Source organism: Anabrus simplex, chromosome 3, assembly GCF_040414725.1.
Source record: "Anabrus simplex isolate iqAnaSimp1 chromosome 3, ASM4041472v1, whole genome shotgun sequence".
Lineage (NCBI taxonomy): Eukaryota > Metazoa > Arthropoda > Insecta > Orthoptera > Tettigoniidae > Anabrus > Anabrus simplex.
The window spans coordinates 343,455,614-343,469,802 of NC_090267.1; the positions used below are offsets into that span (position 1 = coordinate 343,455,614).

Genomic DNA, 14,189 nt, shown 5'->3' on the forward strand with positions numbered 1-14,189 from the left:
TTGTGAAGTTTTTGTGATGTTTTTGAACAATGCATACTTATTTATATTTTGTACTAATTGGAGATCAGTCAGTTTGTACTTTCTTTCGTTATAGAAAAGGGAAATCTACTGTGGACCTGATATTTTGAGGGTAGGAACTGGTGCATTTCAGTGATTTCATGGGCAGACTTTGTGTAGGTTGTGTATTAGAGATACAGATATTGTTTGGTATTAATTTTCAGTTGGGGTTGTGTCCGGATGTGTTATAAAATTTATAACAGAGTATTTATAGTAACTGGAAAGACAATCTGGAACGATTGATGAAAAGTAAAATAAGGGGGTAACTTTGTGGACTTCCGATAAGTCTGTAGTTGATGGATGGAGGTGATTTAGTATGAAACGAATAAACCGCACGGAACAACAGCCCGGAAGGTCCATGGCCAACCAAGCGACCACTGCTCAGCCAGAAGGCCTGCAGATTATGAGGCGTCGAGTGGTCAGAACGCCTTAACCTCTCGGCCATTATTCTTGGATTCCTAGACCGGGGCCGCCATCTCACCATCAAATAGCTTCTCAACTTTAATCACATAAGCTGAGTGAACATTGATCCATTTTTCAGATCCAGATAAAAATCCCTGACCTGGCCGAAAATCGAACTCGGACCCCCGGATAAGAGGCAGGCACGCTAACCCTACACCGCGGGGCCGGCGATGATTTAGTATAGTAAAAAATATTCTTTATCTTTATTCTTTGTCGGCAGGTTTTGGATGATTAATGCTTTACTGTATCTTCAGTTTAATTATTTTGAACCAAAACTGGTCCAGGAATAAAAAAAGAATTCTGCGTTCTTTCATTGCATTATCAGGAATGGGAGTTGGTGGTAAAAGAATAAAAGCGTCTGCGTTAGTGGTACATGAGGCAGTGTAGAATGGTTTACCTATTACGGATATATTTAAAGGTTCAGAAAGAAGACAAAGGGGACTGGGATCTGTATTTTCAGGGAAAAATTAGAAGAAGGAGACTTAAGTTGGAACATGACATTACCGAGTGTTTTTTTTTCCGGCTATAAACGTAAGAATCGTCACTGGACATGTATGGAGTAAATATTAGAAATGTGATGGAATACATTTATATTTATTGCGAAATAATAATAATAATAATAATAATAATAATAATAATAATAATAATAATAATAATAATAATAATAATGGTTATTGCACCAAACACAATGGCGGGTGTGGGGATATTTGGAAATGAACAGTATTTGAAAGGAAAAGACTAGTAAACTGGGTTTTAGCAGAACGAGATTAGGTTATAATGAAGGCACGATATACCAGTTTACCAAGTAGGCCTACTGAGAAATTAAATTATCTTTATATTAATGATTGGCTGAGTAAATCTGCTCTGGCTGGCGTGCTGGGCCTGCCTGCTAGTACCGTGGGCTCGCCTAGGCTCGCTCAGTGTTGCAACTGTTAGCCGTGCGACACGACGATTATAGTACCTCAAGATGACAGCATTACTGCATCTCTGTGTACCGAGGTCACATATTGGTCCTTCCTCTTTATAATGAGATATTGAACACTGCCATCTCGTGTGTTGTGTAGATATATTTATTTTGTACTTACCTTCATGGTTTTGCTAAGCACCCCGGCCCAAGTACGGTACCGAAACTACAGGCTTGTGCTTCGTCAAAATAATAAAACATAACTTAAGCACATGCGCTACTTACCCAGTCGTGTAAGTGAGCTCACTGCAGGAAGAGTGAATAGTTAGACCTCAGAAAGCTGCTGCATCAGTCTATTGGAGAATGAGACAGATGAAAGCAACTTGAGGAGAATCCTACTACTCTGCGAATATAGCCACTTGCCGTTACCAAAGGCTTTAATGTCGTTAATGAGAATACTGTTAAAACTTATTTAAAAAAGGAAGTAAAATAGAACTAAATCAAGTTTAGGAATTCTAGAAAAGAAAACAGAATAATATTTGAATTAAATAAAAGCTGAAATGTAGAGGAATCTCGGTTTTCCCTAGCTTCTTATTTAATTCCAATATTATAGCTCCTTTTTCGCATGAAAGCTACAAATGCAGCTCGTTAAAACAATATAAAATTCCTTCCATCTAGTCGATGCCTGTTACTTTTCTGTGGTATAAACTGTAAATTCGAAGTTCCTCTTTTTATTTACTGATCAAGTAGTTTACCCATTCCCAGAAGCAGGTCTACATGTATGAGTGATGTAGATCTACCATGACACCCAACCTGCGATCTGTTACCGTAAATTGTGGCTTCTTTAATTACATTTATTTGGTAGTTCACCGTCCGGGCACCATCATTTATTGTACATTTTGTAGGGTCACACCGTCTACCTGCAGTTGTACTTACAGCTTTATATTACTGGAGTCTAAATAATCAGGAATGACGGACTCATTTCATAATTCAGTCATTAACATATTTATTCATATTTAGGATACATTGGTTTTAGTTAATTAAAAATATTCATAAGACTGAGTTGTCTTGCCAGGATCTCTTCTGTATTTTCTTCTAAGTATGCACGTCCATTCCTCGAGCATTTAACTTCTGGCGTCGTACACAAGGCTGAAGCTCTAAAACATATCAGAAATTACATATAAAACGTTTTTCACTTTTGACTTTCTTACACACTTAAGATCAATGTTTCCAGAAATGGATTATCGTTGGGAGTAATAAAATTTGATTTTGAACATAAATAATACTATCACAATCCACTGACGAACAATTGGTCTAATATTTTTAATGTAGTGTTAAGTTGCACACTATGTTCACCTGTGGTTGGTTTCCATAAATGTTGAGGACACAATGGAAGTCCTATTACTGGAACTCTATATTGGTTGAATATAAGATTTCTTAGTCTTAAATTGCTCTTCTTTTACCGAATCTTACAAGTCATTTTTGAGATCATCAAGAAGAAGAAGAAGAAGCAGAACGTGTAGCCTCCGGAGAGGCTAGGGGCAGGTCTTTCGACTAGACTGCCAATAGGTGAATTGCAGGTCTATGAGGATGAGCCCCTACCTCCGAGCCATCGGAATTAACCAATGAAAGTTAAAATCCTTCAACCGGTCATGAATCGAACCCGGGACCCCTTGGACTAGATGTCTGCGCATTAACAATTTAACCATGGAACCGAACTGTAAGATAGTTATTCTTTACCACTAGACTTCATTTAGTAGGACACAGGGATTCTATTTACATAGAACAAACCGAGTGAGTTGGGCGTGCAGATAGATGCGCGCAGCTGAGAGCGTGCATTCGGGAGGTAATGGGTTCGAACCCCACTGTCGGCAGCTCTTAAGATGGTTTTTTGTGGTTCCCCACTTTAACACGAAGCAAATGCATGGGATGTACCTTAATTAAGGCCACGGCCACTTCCTCCCCACCGAGCTCGTTAGCTTAAGGCACTTAAGTGCGGCCAGTATCTAGTATTCGGGAGATAGTGGGTTCGAATCCCACTGTCGGCAGCCCTGAAGATGGTTTTCCGTGGTTTTCCATTTTCACAACAACCAAATTCTGGGGCGGTACCTTAATCAATCAATCAATACTGATCTGCATTTAGGGCAGTCGCCCAGGTGGCAGATTCCCTATCTGTTGCTTCCCTAGCCTTTTCCGAAATGATTTCAAAGAAATTGGAAATTTATTGGACATCTCCCTTGGTAAGTTATTCCAATCCCTAACTCCCCTTCCTATAAATGAATATTTGCCCCAGTTGGCCTCTTGAATTCCAACTTTATCATCATATTGTGATCTTTCCTACTTTTATAAACGCCACTCAAACTTATTCGTCTACTAATGTCATTCCACTCCATCTCTTCGCTGACAGCTCGGAACATACCACTTAGTCGAGCAGCTCTCCTTCTTTCTCTCAATGCTACCCAGCCCAAACTTTGCAACATTTTTGTAACGCTACTCTTTTGCCGGAAATCACCCAGAACAAATCGAGCTGCTTTGCTTTGGATTTGTTCCAGTTCTTGAATCAGGTAATCCTGGTGAGGGTCCCATACACTGGAACCATACTCTAGTTGGGGTTTTGCCAGAGACTTACATGCCCTCTCCATTTATGTGATTACCCCAATTAAGATCTTCCCTTCTATCAACACCTACATACTTAGAATGATCCCCAAAAGAACTTTCACCCCATCAACGCAGTAATTAAAACTGAGAGGACTTTTCGTATTTGTGAAACTCACAACCTAACTTTTAACCCCGTTTATCAATATACCATTGTCTGCTGTCCATCTCACAACATTTTCGAGGTCACGTTGCAGTTGCTCACAATCTTGTAACTTATTTATTACTCTATACAGAATAACATCATCCGCAAAAAGCCTTACCTCCGATTCCACTCCTTTACTCATATCATTTATATATATAAGAAAACATAAAGGTCCGATAATACTGCCTTGAGGAATTCCCCTCTTAATTATTACAGGGTCAGATAAAGCTTCACCTACTCTAATTCTTTGAGATCTATTTTCTATAAATATAGCAACCCATTCAGTCACTCTTTTGTCTAGTCCAACTGCACTCATTTTTGCCAGTAGTCTTCCATGATCCACCCTATCAAATGCTTTAGACAGGTCAATCGCGATACAGTCCATTTGACCTCCTGAATCCAAGATATCTGCTATATCTTGCTGGAATCCTACAAGTTGAGCTTCAGTGGAATAACCTTTCCTAAAATCGAACTGCCTTCTATCGAACCAGTTATTAATTTCACAAACATGTCTAATATAATCAGAAAGAATGCCTTCCCAAAGCTTATTTACAATGCACGTTAAACTTACTGGCCTGTAATTTTCAGCTTTATGTCTATCACCCTTTCCTTTATACACAGGGGCTACTATAGCAACTCTCCATTCATCAGGTATAGCTCCTCCGACCAAACAATAATCAAATAAGTACTTCAGATATGGTATTATATCCCAACCAATTGTCTTTAGTATATCCCCAGAAATTTTATCAATTCCAGCCACTTTTCTAGTTTTCAACTTTCGTATCTTATTGTAAATGTCATTGTTATCATTGTTATTAAGACCACGGCCGCTTCCTCCCCACTCCTAGCCATTTCCTATCCCATGGCCGCTGTAAGACCCACCTGTGTCGATGCGACGTAAAGCGGCTTGTAAGAAAATGTACATTCAACATTAGGTTGTCAACCACCACGGAAGCGCGTAATGAATGGATGAATGACTGTCTTCACATAGTGATGAAGTCAGACAGGGTATTCTGCCATAAAACTGAGCCAAGTCCATCCATCCATCCATCCATCCATCCATCCATCCATCCATCCATCCATCCATCCATCCATCCATCCATCCATACATACATACATACATACATACATACACACAATTCGCACACACAACCCTATCGCACAATTTAAAACGCGACAGCAGGAAAAGACGGGGGGAAATAATGAATAAAGAAACCAAGAAACTAAGAAAGGCCAATAATGACGAATGAATGATGAACTATCCAGATCTGAAGCCGGCCTCTGTCTAAGTGTAGCTACCCTGTCTCTTACCAGGAGCATCTGGGTTTAAATTCCAGCAAATTCAGGGATTTTAACTTAATCTGACGGCTTGTTCGAGGTCCACTCATCCTACGTGTGAACAGCTGAGGAGCTACATGACGGTGAGAAGAGTTCTCAGTCTAGAAAACCAAGAATAAAGGCCGAGAGGATTCATCGCCCTGACTACGCGTCACCTGTAATGAAGTTGAGAAGCGCTGGCTTGATAGACATGTACCGCATGAACGAGGAGGTCTTCTGATCCTCAGATGTGCAATCATTGACTCACGGTTACTCCAAAATTCTCTAATCTAAAAGCACACTCTAAGTGGCATGCCTCACCCCTTCCCCTACCACTTATTCCCCAAACCAAATTTCCTAAGTGGCATGCCTCACCCCTTCCCCTACCACTTTTTCCCCAAACCAAATTTCTGACAATTTGAAGGTAAAATGCATGGAGTGTTGTAGTTTTCATGAAAATTGAGATTGCCCAATCTGCATATGTGTATTGGCCCAAGCCATCATGTAACACGGTGTTCTGCATTAAAAGTGATGAATAAATGGAAAACAAGGGATGTAAGGACATTTATAACAGTTGTTCTGACGGTCCGAATGAATGCATTAGATAGAATAATAAGCAATGAGCAAACTGCAGATATTGGAGTGGTGCTATGTCCCGCCGTTGCTACTAGCCTTAGTTCTGGCTTGTTGAGATTGACACGGACTGCAGCGAAGTTTAGTGGCCAGTTCTGAGATCTTATTGCATTATCCATGTTTTACACCATTACCGGCAGATAATTGTGAACAATCTCACTTCAGTGACTGTACTATGAGTGAAATGTGAAGTAGCAACGAAACTTTGAACTCAGACTCAGGAGGCAAGGAACGCCTGCAGTTGTTTTGAGAATATCAGTGAATCTGAGAGGCAGTTCATAGTAACTTATTTTAGCGCAATGTGAGACCTTGACACGCAGAATATTAATTTCGGTGCTCCTATAACAAGCTTGTTAGCGAAACGTAGAAGAAATTCGAGAGCAGTCGGCAAATTTCATTTAGGTGTCAGCATTGATACTTCTGCGTACCATCAGGGCTTTTTTTCACAGAATTATTGCAAGAATAGTTGAAAAGATACATCATGCAACGTTCTAAGTAAATTTGAAAGTCTGTCCCAGCTGAGCTCTTGAAATGCATGAACCCTGTACTTTTAACCTTCACTGTATTCAATAATACGATTCGTAATCTGAATAAATAGACATTAGGGAAATAAATAGCAATAACTACAAGGATATAAAATACACAACATCCACAGAACAGTGTTACAAAGTTTGAAAAAATTTACGCTTTTCATAAAGACCCTATACAGTAATTGGAATAAAATGGAATTTGGATAAGGTACCTGCCAGGACGAAAACAGTAATTTCACCTATTCATAAGCAAGTGAACAGGAAGTATAGTAACAACTATCGAGGTATTTGTAATGAATGTTGGAGGGAAAATTAGGTAATGATGCGGGCTCAGGTTTCAGACCACAAAGGGCCCATCAGAACCAGATTTACATACGTGTCAAAGTAATCGAGAAATGCTACGAGGGGAATAGATATTTGTTCTTATATTTATATATCTAGAAAGGCATAAGAGATAGTACCATGAAAAAATATGCTAGCCATACCGCGAGATTAGAGGAGCGTGATAGGTTGTTGCAAGCAGACAAAACTATTTACATTGATAGATAGGTCACGATAGAATGAGCTCCTGGTTCAAAGTAGTTGTAAAGGTTTAAGGAGATGGTAAAATATTACACTGTTGTAAAATAGCAATAAGCTCGGTGTGAATTGTAGTAATCATCTTGGCCTACGTCAATGGTAAATTGTGCTGAAAGCTATCTAATATCTTGGAGCTTGAGAAAAGGTGCAGCGAGAATGATACGAAACTTAATAATTATATCCAACATTAAAGCGAAGTCAGTTAAGAAGAAACTCAAGGCAACTGAATATCTGGTAGGAAATACAAAGCAGAAACAGCTACTTTAAATAGGATTTGTATTCTCCCAGGATTGTAGTGTACTAAGTAAAATAAAAACACCCAGTGAGATGGATTCTCGGTTTGAGTCGGTAGCTGTGACCTTGAATGCGGGAGATGGTGGGCTCAAATCTCACCATTGGCTGCCCTAAAAATGATTTTTCGTGGTTGCACATTTTGACACCAAGGCTGTATATTAAATCAGGTCGCGGGCAACTACCTCCCTAATCCCAGCCCTTTCCGATCTTTCGTCGCTAAAACCTCCCATGTGTTAGTGTACCTTTTAAGCACAAGAAAAAATAAATAATAAAAAAATAACAGAAAGGGGTATACAATTCTAATGCAGTGAGTTCGCAGTTGCGATCAACGCTATTCTGTAAGAAAAAATCGCTTCGAAGACGAAACTTTACGCCGATCTGCTTACCGACGGTAAGGGGGTGATAGATGAGAGGACTGAGGATATCTCATTCTCAAGTTCGAAGCAATACATATGAAGGTAGCAACAATGATAGCTTGTACAAAGAGGTAGGAACAATGACAGGAAGTTAGGGACACGATCTGATGAGGTAAAGGTTAAGTTGGGCATAAACTTGATAGATGAATATGTTCATATAACCAGCTAGGTTGTAGGGCCATGTGAGGGGAATGGCGGAGGACAGATTACCTGGAAGAATAATGGAGGGTGATGATGATGATGATGATGATTATGATGATGATCACGACATGCTCCGGAGATATTTGGTGCAGGTCTTTCTAGGTGACGCCCATGAGTGACCTGCATATCTGGGTGCGTAATGATAATGATCACATTGACTTAGGGAGATGGTGAAGCCCGGTGTTAGCATGTAGCCTACTCCCATCGAATAACACCAGGGTCTGCTCAAGACTTAACATTTCCCTCCGACGTGGATGTTTCTTGAGACAGACAAACGAAGTGTTGCATCCTAAGACCAAGTCGTACATACTATCATTAGTAGCCCGAGTATATACATTTTAGTGGTCACCGAAAGCTGTAACGGTAACTCAAGAAGAAGCAACACCAGTATGAGCTGATCCCTGAATGTAAAACATGGCATAATATGTAAAACGTCAAGACGATGTAAAAACGATTAACCCACCGTTGCCTCTCGTCCATCAGTTTCCATGTGTCCGTTTGTGGTAAGTTGGCAGGGTAGGCGGAATGTGTCAAATAACTGAGAATAATCATACGAGTAAAAATACACAAACATATTTCCCACGTCAAATATTGTAGAACTTTACAGCTTATCTAACATTTAAGTGGCATCCGAACCAGAGAGAACAATAACAGGAACTTTGAGTGCATAAAGAAAATATCCTTCCATGAATGTAAAAATTAAATTTCGTTGAATGTCATATTTTACTTATGCTTTTCAGTTAGTTTTAAAATGGTATTAGGTAAGGTCAGTTGTAGTACAACATAGAAGGGTTTATATTAGTTGATACTCCGCGGTTTTTCATCATCTTTTACATGAGAGAGGCCAGGTCAAATGTACAGTATATAAAGAAAGCGTTCAGTCGACTTCGAATGAATGAGCGGATAGATAGGGTAGATGGGAGAGTACTGACGTAAGTGAGGGCTATTGGATTAGACAAAGGAGTGGTTGAACATTTCCAGAAAATATAATTCAGAGAATTAGAGTAGGTGAAGAGTTATGTGATCCTGTAATGATTAAGAGGGAGGTCCCTCAAGGCAGTGTTATTGGAACTTACTGTGTTCTTATATATAAATGATATGAGTAAAGACCGTAAATCACAGATAAGGCTATTTGGATGATGTTATACTGTATACAGCAGTAAATGAGTTGCAGGATTGTGAGTGACTGCAGGGGGACTTGAACAATGTTGTGAGATGGACAGAAGACAATGGTACGAAGAATGCAAATGGAATGAAAAGTCAAGTTGTTTCACCAAGAGGAAAAGTCCCCTCAGTTTTAATTATTATGTTGATGGGGTGATACTACCTTATGGGGAACAATGTAAATACCTAGGTGTTAACCCTCAATCGGGCGCGCTCTTCCGACGAACACTCTCGGGCGCGTGCGGTCTTTTAGACCGCAGCGATTATTTTCATAATTTATTGTACGGCCTTGGAATCTAATAAAAATGTTGTACGGCCTTGGAATCTAATAAAAATGTTGAAGTTTAATACTGTTGCAAGTAAGTTTACTATTATTTAGATAATATTTAAAACAGTGTACGTACTCAGTGACCGCATTAGAAAAACAAAAACTTTTAAAAACTGAGTTGATTTACAAATAAGTTTTGAAAGCTTTGAAAAATAACTTTCCGTTCTATTTATTTTTTCTGGTTTGTAAAATGGAAGCTGTTTGAACTAGATATATATTTATCCTCCCCTTCATCCATTGTCACTGTAATATTTCTGGCATAAGTAATCATAAATTAAAACACCGTTTTTTCAGAAATATTTGTATTTCAAATGATAAAAATTTCTAATCTTACAGCATAACAACCACCTTTGTGAAAAACATGTATATGAGAGAATTATACAATATTTTACGTATATTTGAGTTTATATTCAAGTTCAATTTTGCACTATTTTCTTTATGTGAACACACTGAAGAATTATTGTCATTGTTTTAACCAAATATTGGTATAGGCGACAAACTTTTGTAAATATCGTCTGGAAAAAAGTTGCTCCCAGGTTCCAATTGGAGTTTTAACATTCCTGGCTAAAACTTTAGGCCCTATAAGGCGTGTTACAATATTATGACCTGGTCCACGACCAGTCCTTGCGAATGTTGGGGGCGCATGCCGTTATGTCTTAACGTCCTTGCCTGTCAAATTCACTTCAGAAACACCAGCACCGCATCCATCATCACCAGATAGCTCACTATTTGTATCATGGTCAGTAACCTGAAGATTGTCAGTTTCACCTTCATCATCACTTTGTGGCCGCTGTCTGGAAGTATCCTCTGCTGCCTCATCAACTTCTTCCAATAGGCATCCTACTGCTTTGTCTCTGTCTTTCACAAATACAGTTATTCTTTCACTTTCTTCCAACACTCTCTATCAATAATCGGATCCTTTCCTCTTCAGCAGGATCCATATTGAGATGTATATGCACACGAAACTAAACGAATCTAGTAAAACACAGCCGGGCGCGTACTGGTCACAATGACCGAGACACAAGTTACACTAACGGGCGCATCGGTGTAAAAGACCGCAGACTGACTCGAACATCTACCTTTCTGTCTACAGGGTGTCTGACCCACCCTATCAGGTGGCTAGATGATCCCTTGGGGGAGATAGTCTGTAGGAGGAGAGGCATAGCTGACCTTCAGACGGATTCCCTGACCAAAACTTTTAGAGGTCGGTCGTTTAGACCACTACGCGCCCGATTAAGGGTTAATATAAGGAATGACCTTGATATGGAACCCTCGCCAGGACTACCTGATACGAAAACTAGAAAAAAATACAGTAAAGGAAAGCAGCGTGATTTTTCTGTGTTATTAATAGTAGTTTTACGAAAATGTTGCAAACATTGGGCTGGGAAGACTTGGGAGTAAGGAGACGAGATGCTCGACTATGCGGTATGTTACGAGCTGTCAGAGGTGAGTTGGCGTGCAATGACATAAGTAGAAGAATAAGCCTGAATGGAGTTTTTAAAAGTAGGAAATATAATATTGAACCCATGACCTTTGAGCCCTAAGAACATTATGCATAAATTCACAATTAAATTAAAAGTTGGATTCTTGATAGCATGGATTTGACACGTGACGAGGGGGTGATTACCTTCGGTCCCACGCTCTGGGATACGTGACGTCAGCCACACGTGTCAACGGCGGAAGAATCTTAAGTCAGTTTTGCGAACTATTTCAAAGCGCGTGTACATGGCGTGACCCAAGCCAAGTCAAAAAATATAGTGCCTATCAAAGGAGGTCATTTATTCCACAAATCGAACACGTATAAATTTTAAATGTCCACGAACACTACCGCCAGAAATGTAGCAAGTATGTAGTCACTTTCAAAACTCTTGTAATTACAGTTTAGTTAAGTCAGAAAATTTATAGAAATTTTCTTGGCGGCAAAGGGAGATACCCGAAGAGAGGGGGTAACTGCTATAAATATGAAGGGACGCCATGACGAAGTCTCCTTCTCCGGCATTTGTGATACAAAGCGGACGAAAAACTGTTGAGCTGCTCAGCGAAATCAAACAACAAAAGTAGACTGAGTTCAACTGCAGATTTTAGCCATTGTGGCTGTGGTCTTGACTCCATGAGGAGATAGTTTTCTTGAGTGAAATAATTGTATCAGATAGGACGGTTAAGGTACCGAATAAATTTGGAAAGAAAGTAATTCGTGTGCGGAAAGAAATTACAGTCCATCGTGTGCGCTCAACAAACAAGTGAAGGGTATTTTCTTTTTTCTATGCTTTATTCCAGGAAACCTAAAGAAATATAATAATGATTTGTAAAGCCATGAATGTAAAAATGGCTAAATAAAATGCCAGGGTCGCAGGTGAGCCCTATGACGAACAATGATGTGACTACATAAGGTATAAGGTAATGATAAGGTAATGTGACTTTCCATCTTACTACCTATTATATCTTGTTTCATGATCTCTAAAAGTGTATTTGAATGGGGAGATATGACGCAGTGGTCACCCCTATTAAGTTTTGTAAAATGTGAGAATACGACTAAAAGAGTCATTTGTTTTATTATTTTCCACTTGGATAAAATTTTGAAGTCTTGCGAGTGCCGTTTAATGTTGTAAAAAGTTATTGAATAGAGTTTCGAAGTGATATCATGTCCAATGTAGATCGCCATTCCCGTGTGTGTGTACTGCCTATATTTTGTGATGTCAAATTAAGATGTTCATTCGACGTAAAATTTTTCTGTCTAATTTTGACTAAATAATTCGGAAATCCATGGTTACTCATTTTCAATCGAGTGGAAGCGCGCTGTCGGGCGAGAATCTAGTGTGATGAATTTGGTCACGGAGTGAAACGTTTTTCTAGGCCCATTTTAAACTGTGTCTGACTGACAATAAAAGATCTAGTCGAAATTTTCAGTCATTTTTCGTGAAAATCCAGTTAATAAATACGATATCATGTTATGCGGAGTTGTTCATTATTAATGCATTTACGTATTAGACGTCATGAATTCTAGTAAGGATTTTATTCCAGTTCTTTGTCGATGGTAGCTGCGAGTAGGGAACAGAGGTTAGTTTTGTCGTATGAGTCAAGATGAGATTTGTGAATCAGGTTAGACCTGTCATTGAAGCCGGGACATGGAAGCCCGAGGAATATTTTATAATGTTGGGAATGGAAAGAAATATATAGAAATCCATAGCGTATTAATTTGCGACGCGTATATTTATTGTGGGCATCTTGAAGCTTAATCTATGCATTTTGTTGGTTAGATTATCGTATTTGTTTAATTATGTCGGCAGAGTTTAAAAGGGAGCATTTTGAGAACCCAGTCAAGTAGAACAAACCAGGTGTTTCATGTTACTGCCAAGCGAACTTGGGGACGAGAGGCCTCAGCTGAGAGGGTTTCACCGTAAGATAACGGGACACGTGTAGGATTGAGATTTCATTCGTGGCGATGGAGACAAATAATTATGGAATCTAGTTGAAATTTTCATCCGGTAATAACCTGGGTATTGTGGAATACTGCAAATTTGTTTGATTGGGGACGTAATGAACATTTGAAACCACGAACTTCGAGTATAAGGAACAAGAGTAACCAAATTCAGGGTTGTCCAAAATATAGAGCGATGGTCGTGATAATCGTTTGTCTGTGAGGGGCGCGCAAAATTTATAAATGGTATGACGAGATATGACATCGTAATTAAATGGCGAGTTGCTTTGGTTTGTACGTAGATTATTAGGATACCCAAGTGTTAATAATGGCTAGGACTACATTAGATTTAAAGTGTGAGATCATGAGACAAGATATATAACTGGACATGAATTATGTAACAATTCTTTTCCAGCCAGATAAACATCACATGATTGAATTTATATCACAGCTGCGTAGGAATTTGTGAAGAAACCAGAGTCCGCGGAGATAGAAATTGTTGTTCTTTAACATTTCGTTAAATCATTTAAATTTATTTAATTATTAAATTCAGTGAAACCGCATTTTGAAATAACTTTAATCAAGCGAATTACTTGGAGATGCATTCTGGAAATCTTAGTTTGTTTTGTGGGGAATATTTAAATGGTAAAGCAACGATTAAGGGGACATATCCGAAGGAAATGGATTTTACTGCCACAAAGTTTGTGGGCATTGCTATTGTTGTAATTATTTAACTTTGATTGATTAAGCAGTGAATGTGCTGGGGATAGTAAAGTGGAAACTTTGGTCATCAACCGATGTAACTTAATTGTGTTTAGCCTTCAGCCTAGAAACTTGGATGGTCAGGGGGTCATCAACCTCAGTGACTCAGATTAGGGCCATATGCCACTGTAGCATCATTTTTCTTGCGTTCATCATCCACAATGACTTTAAAGTAACTTAGAAGTTTAGATGTCGGTCCATGACATAGACGCAGGTCACATCGATTCAATTAAGGGTCCATGTCGTATGACCACTGTGTGGCACACCGATTGGACGGCCTTAATTATACCCAGAGTCCAGAGTTCGTGTTACGAGGGCTGGACC

At 39.2% G+C, this 14,189-nt stretch overlaps 1 protein-coding gene across 1 annotated transcript in view; it reads right to left on the minus strand.

The window, feature by feature from the left end:
* Window positions 1-2,404: 2,404 nt before the first annotated feature.
* Window positions 2,405-14,189, minus strand: part of LOC136867323 (general odorant-binding protein 19d) — a 95,950-nt gene continuing 84,165 nt past the window's right edge. The window contains exon 6 of the mRNA XM_067144474.2: window positions 2,405-2,580. Within this exon, the coding sequence (XP_067000575.2) occupies window positions 2,548-2,580 (33 nt within the window). The 3' untranslated portion in view covers window positions 2,405-2,547. The remainder of the gene's footprint in view (window positions 2,581-14,189) is intronic.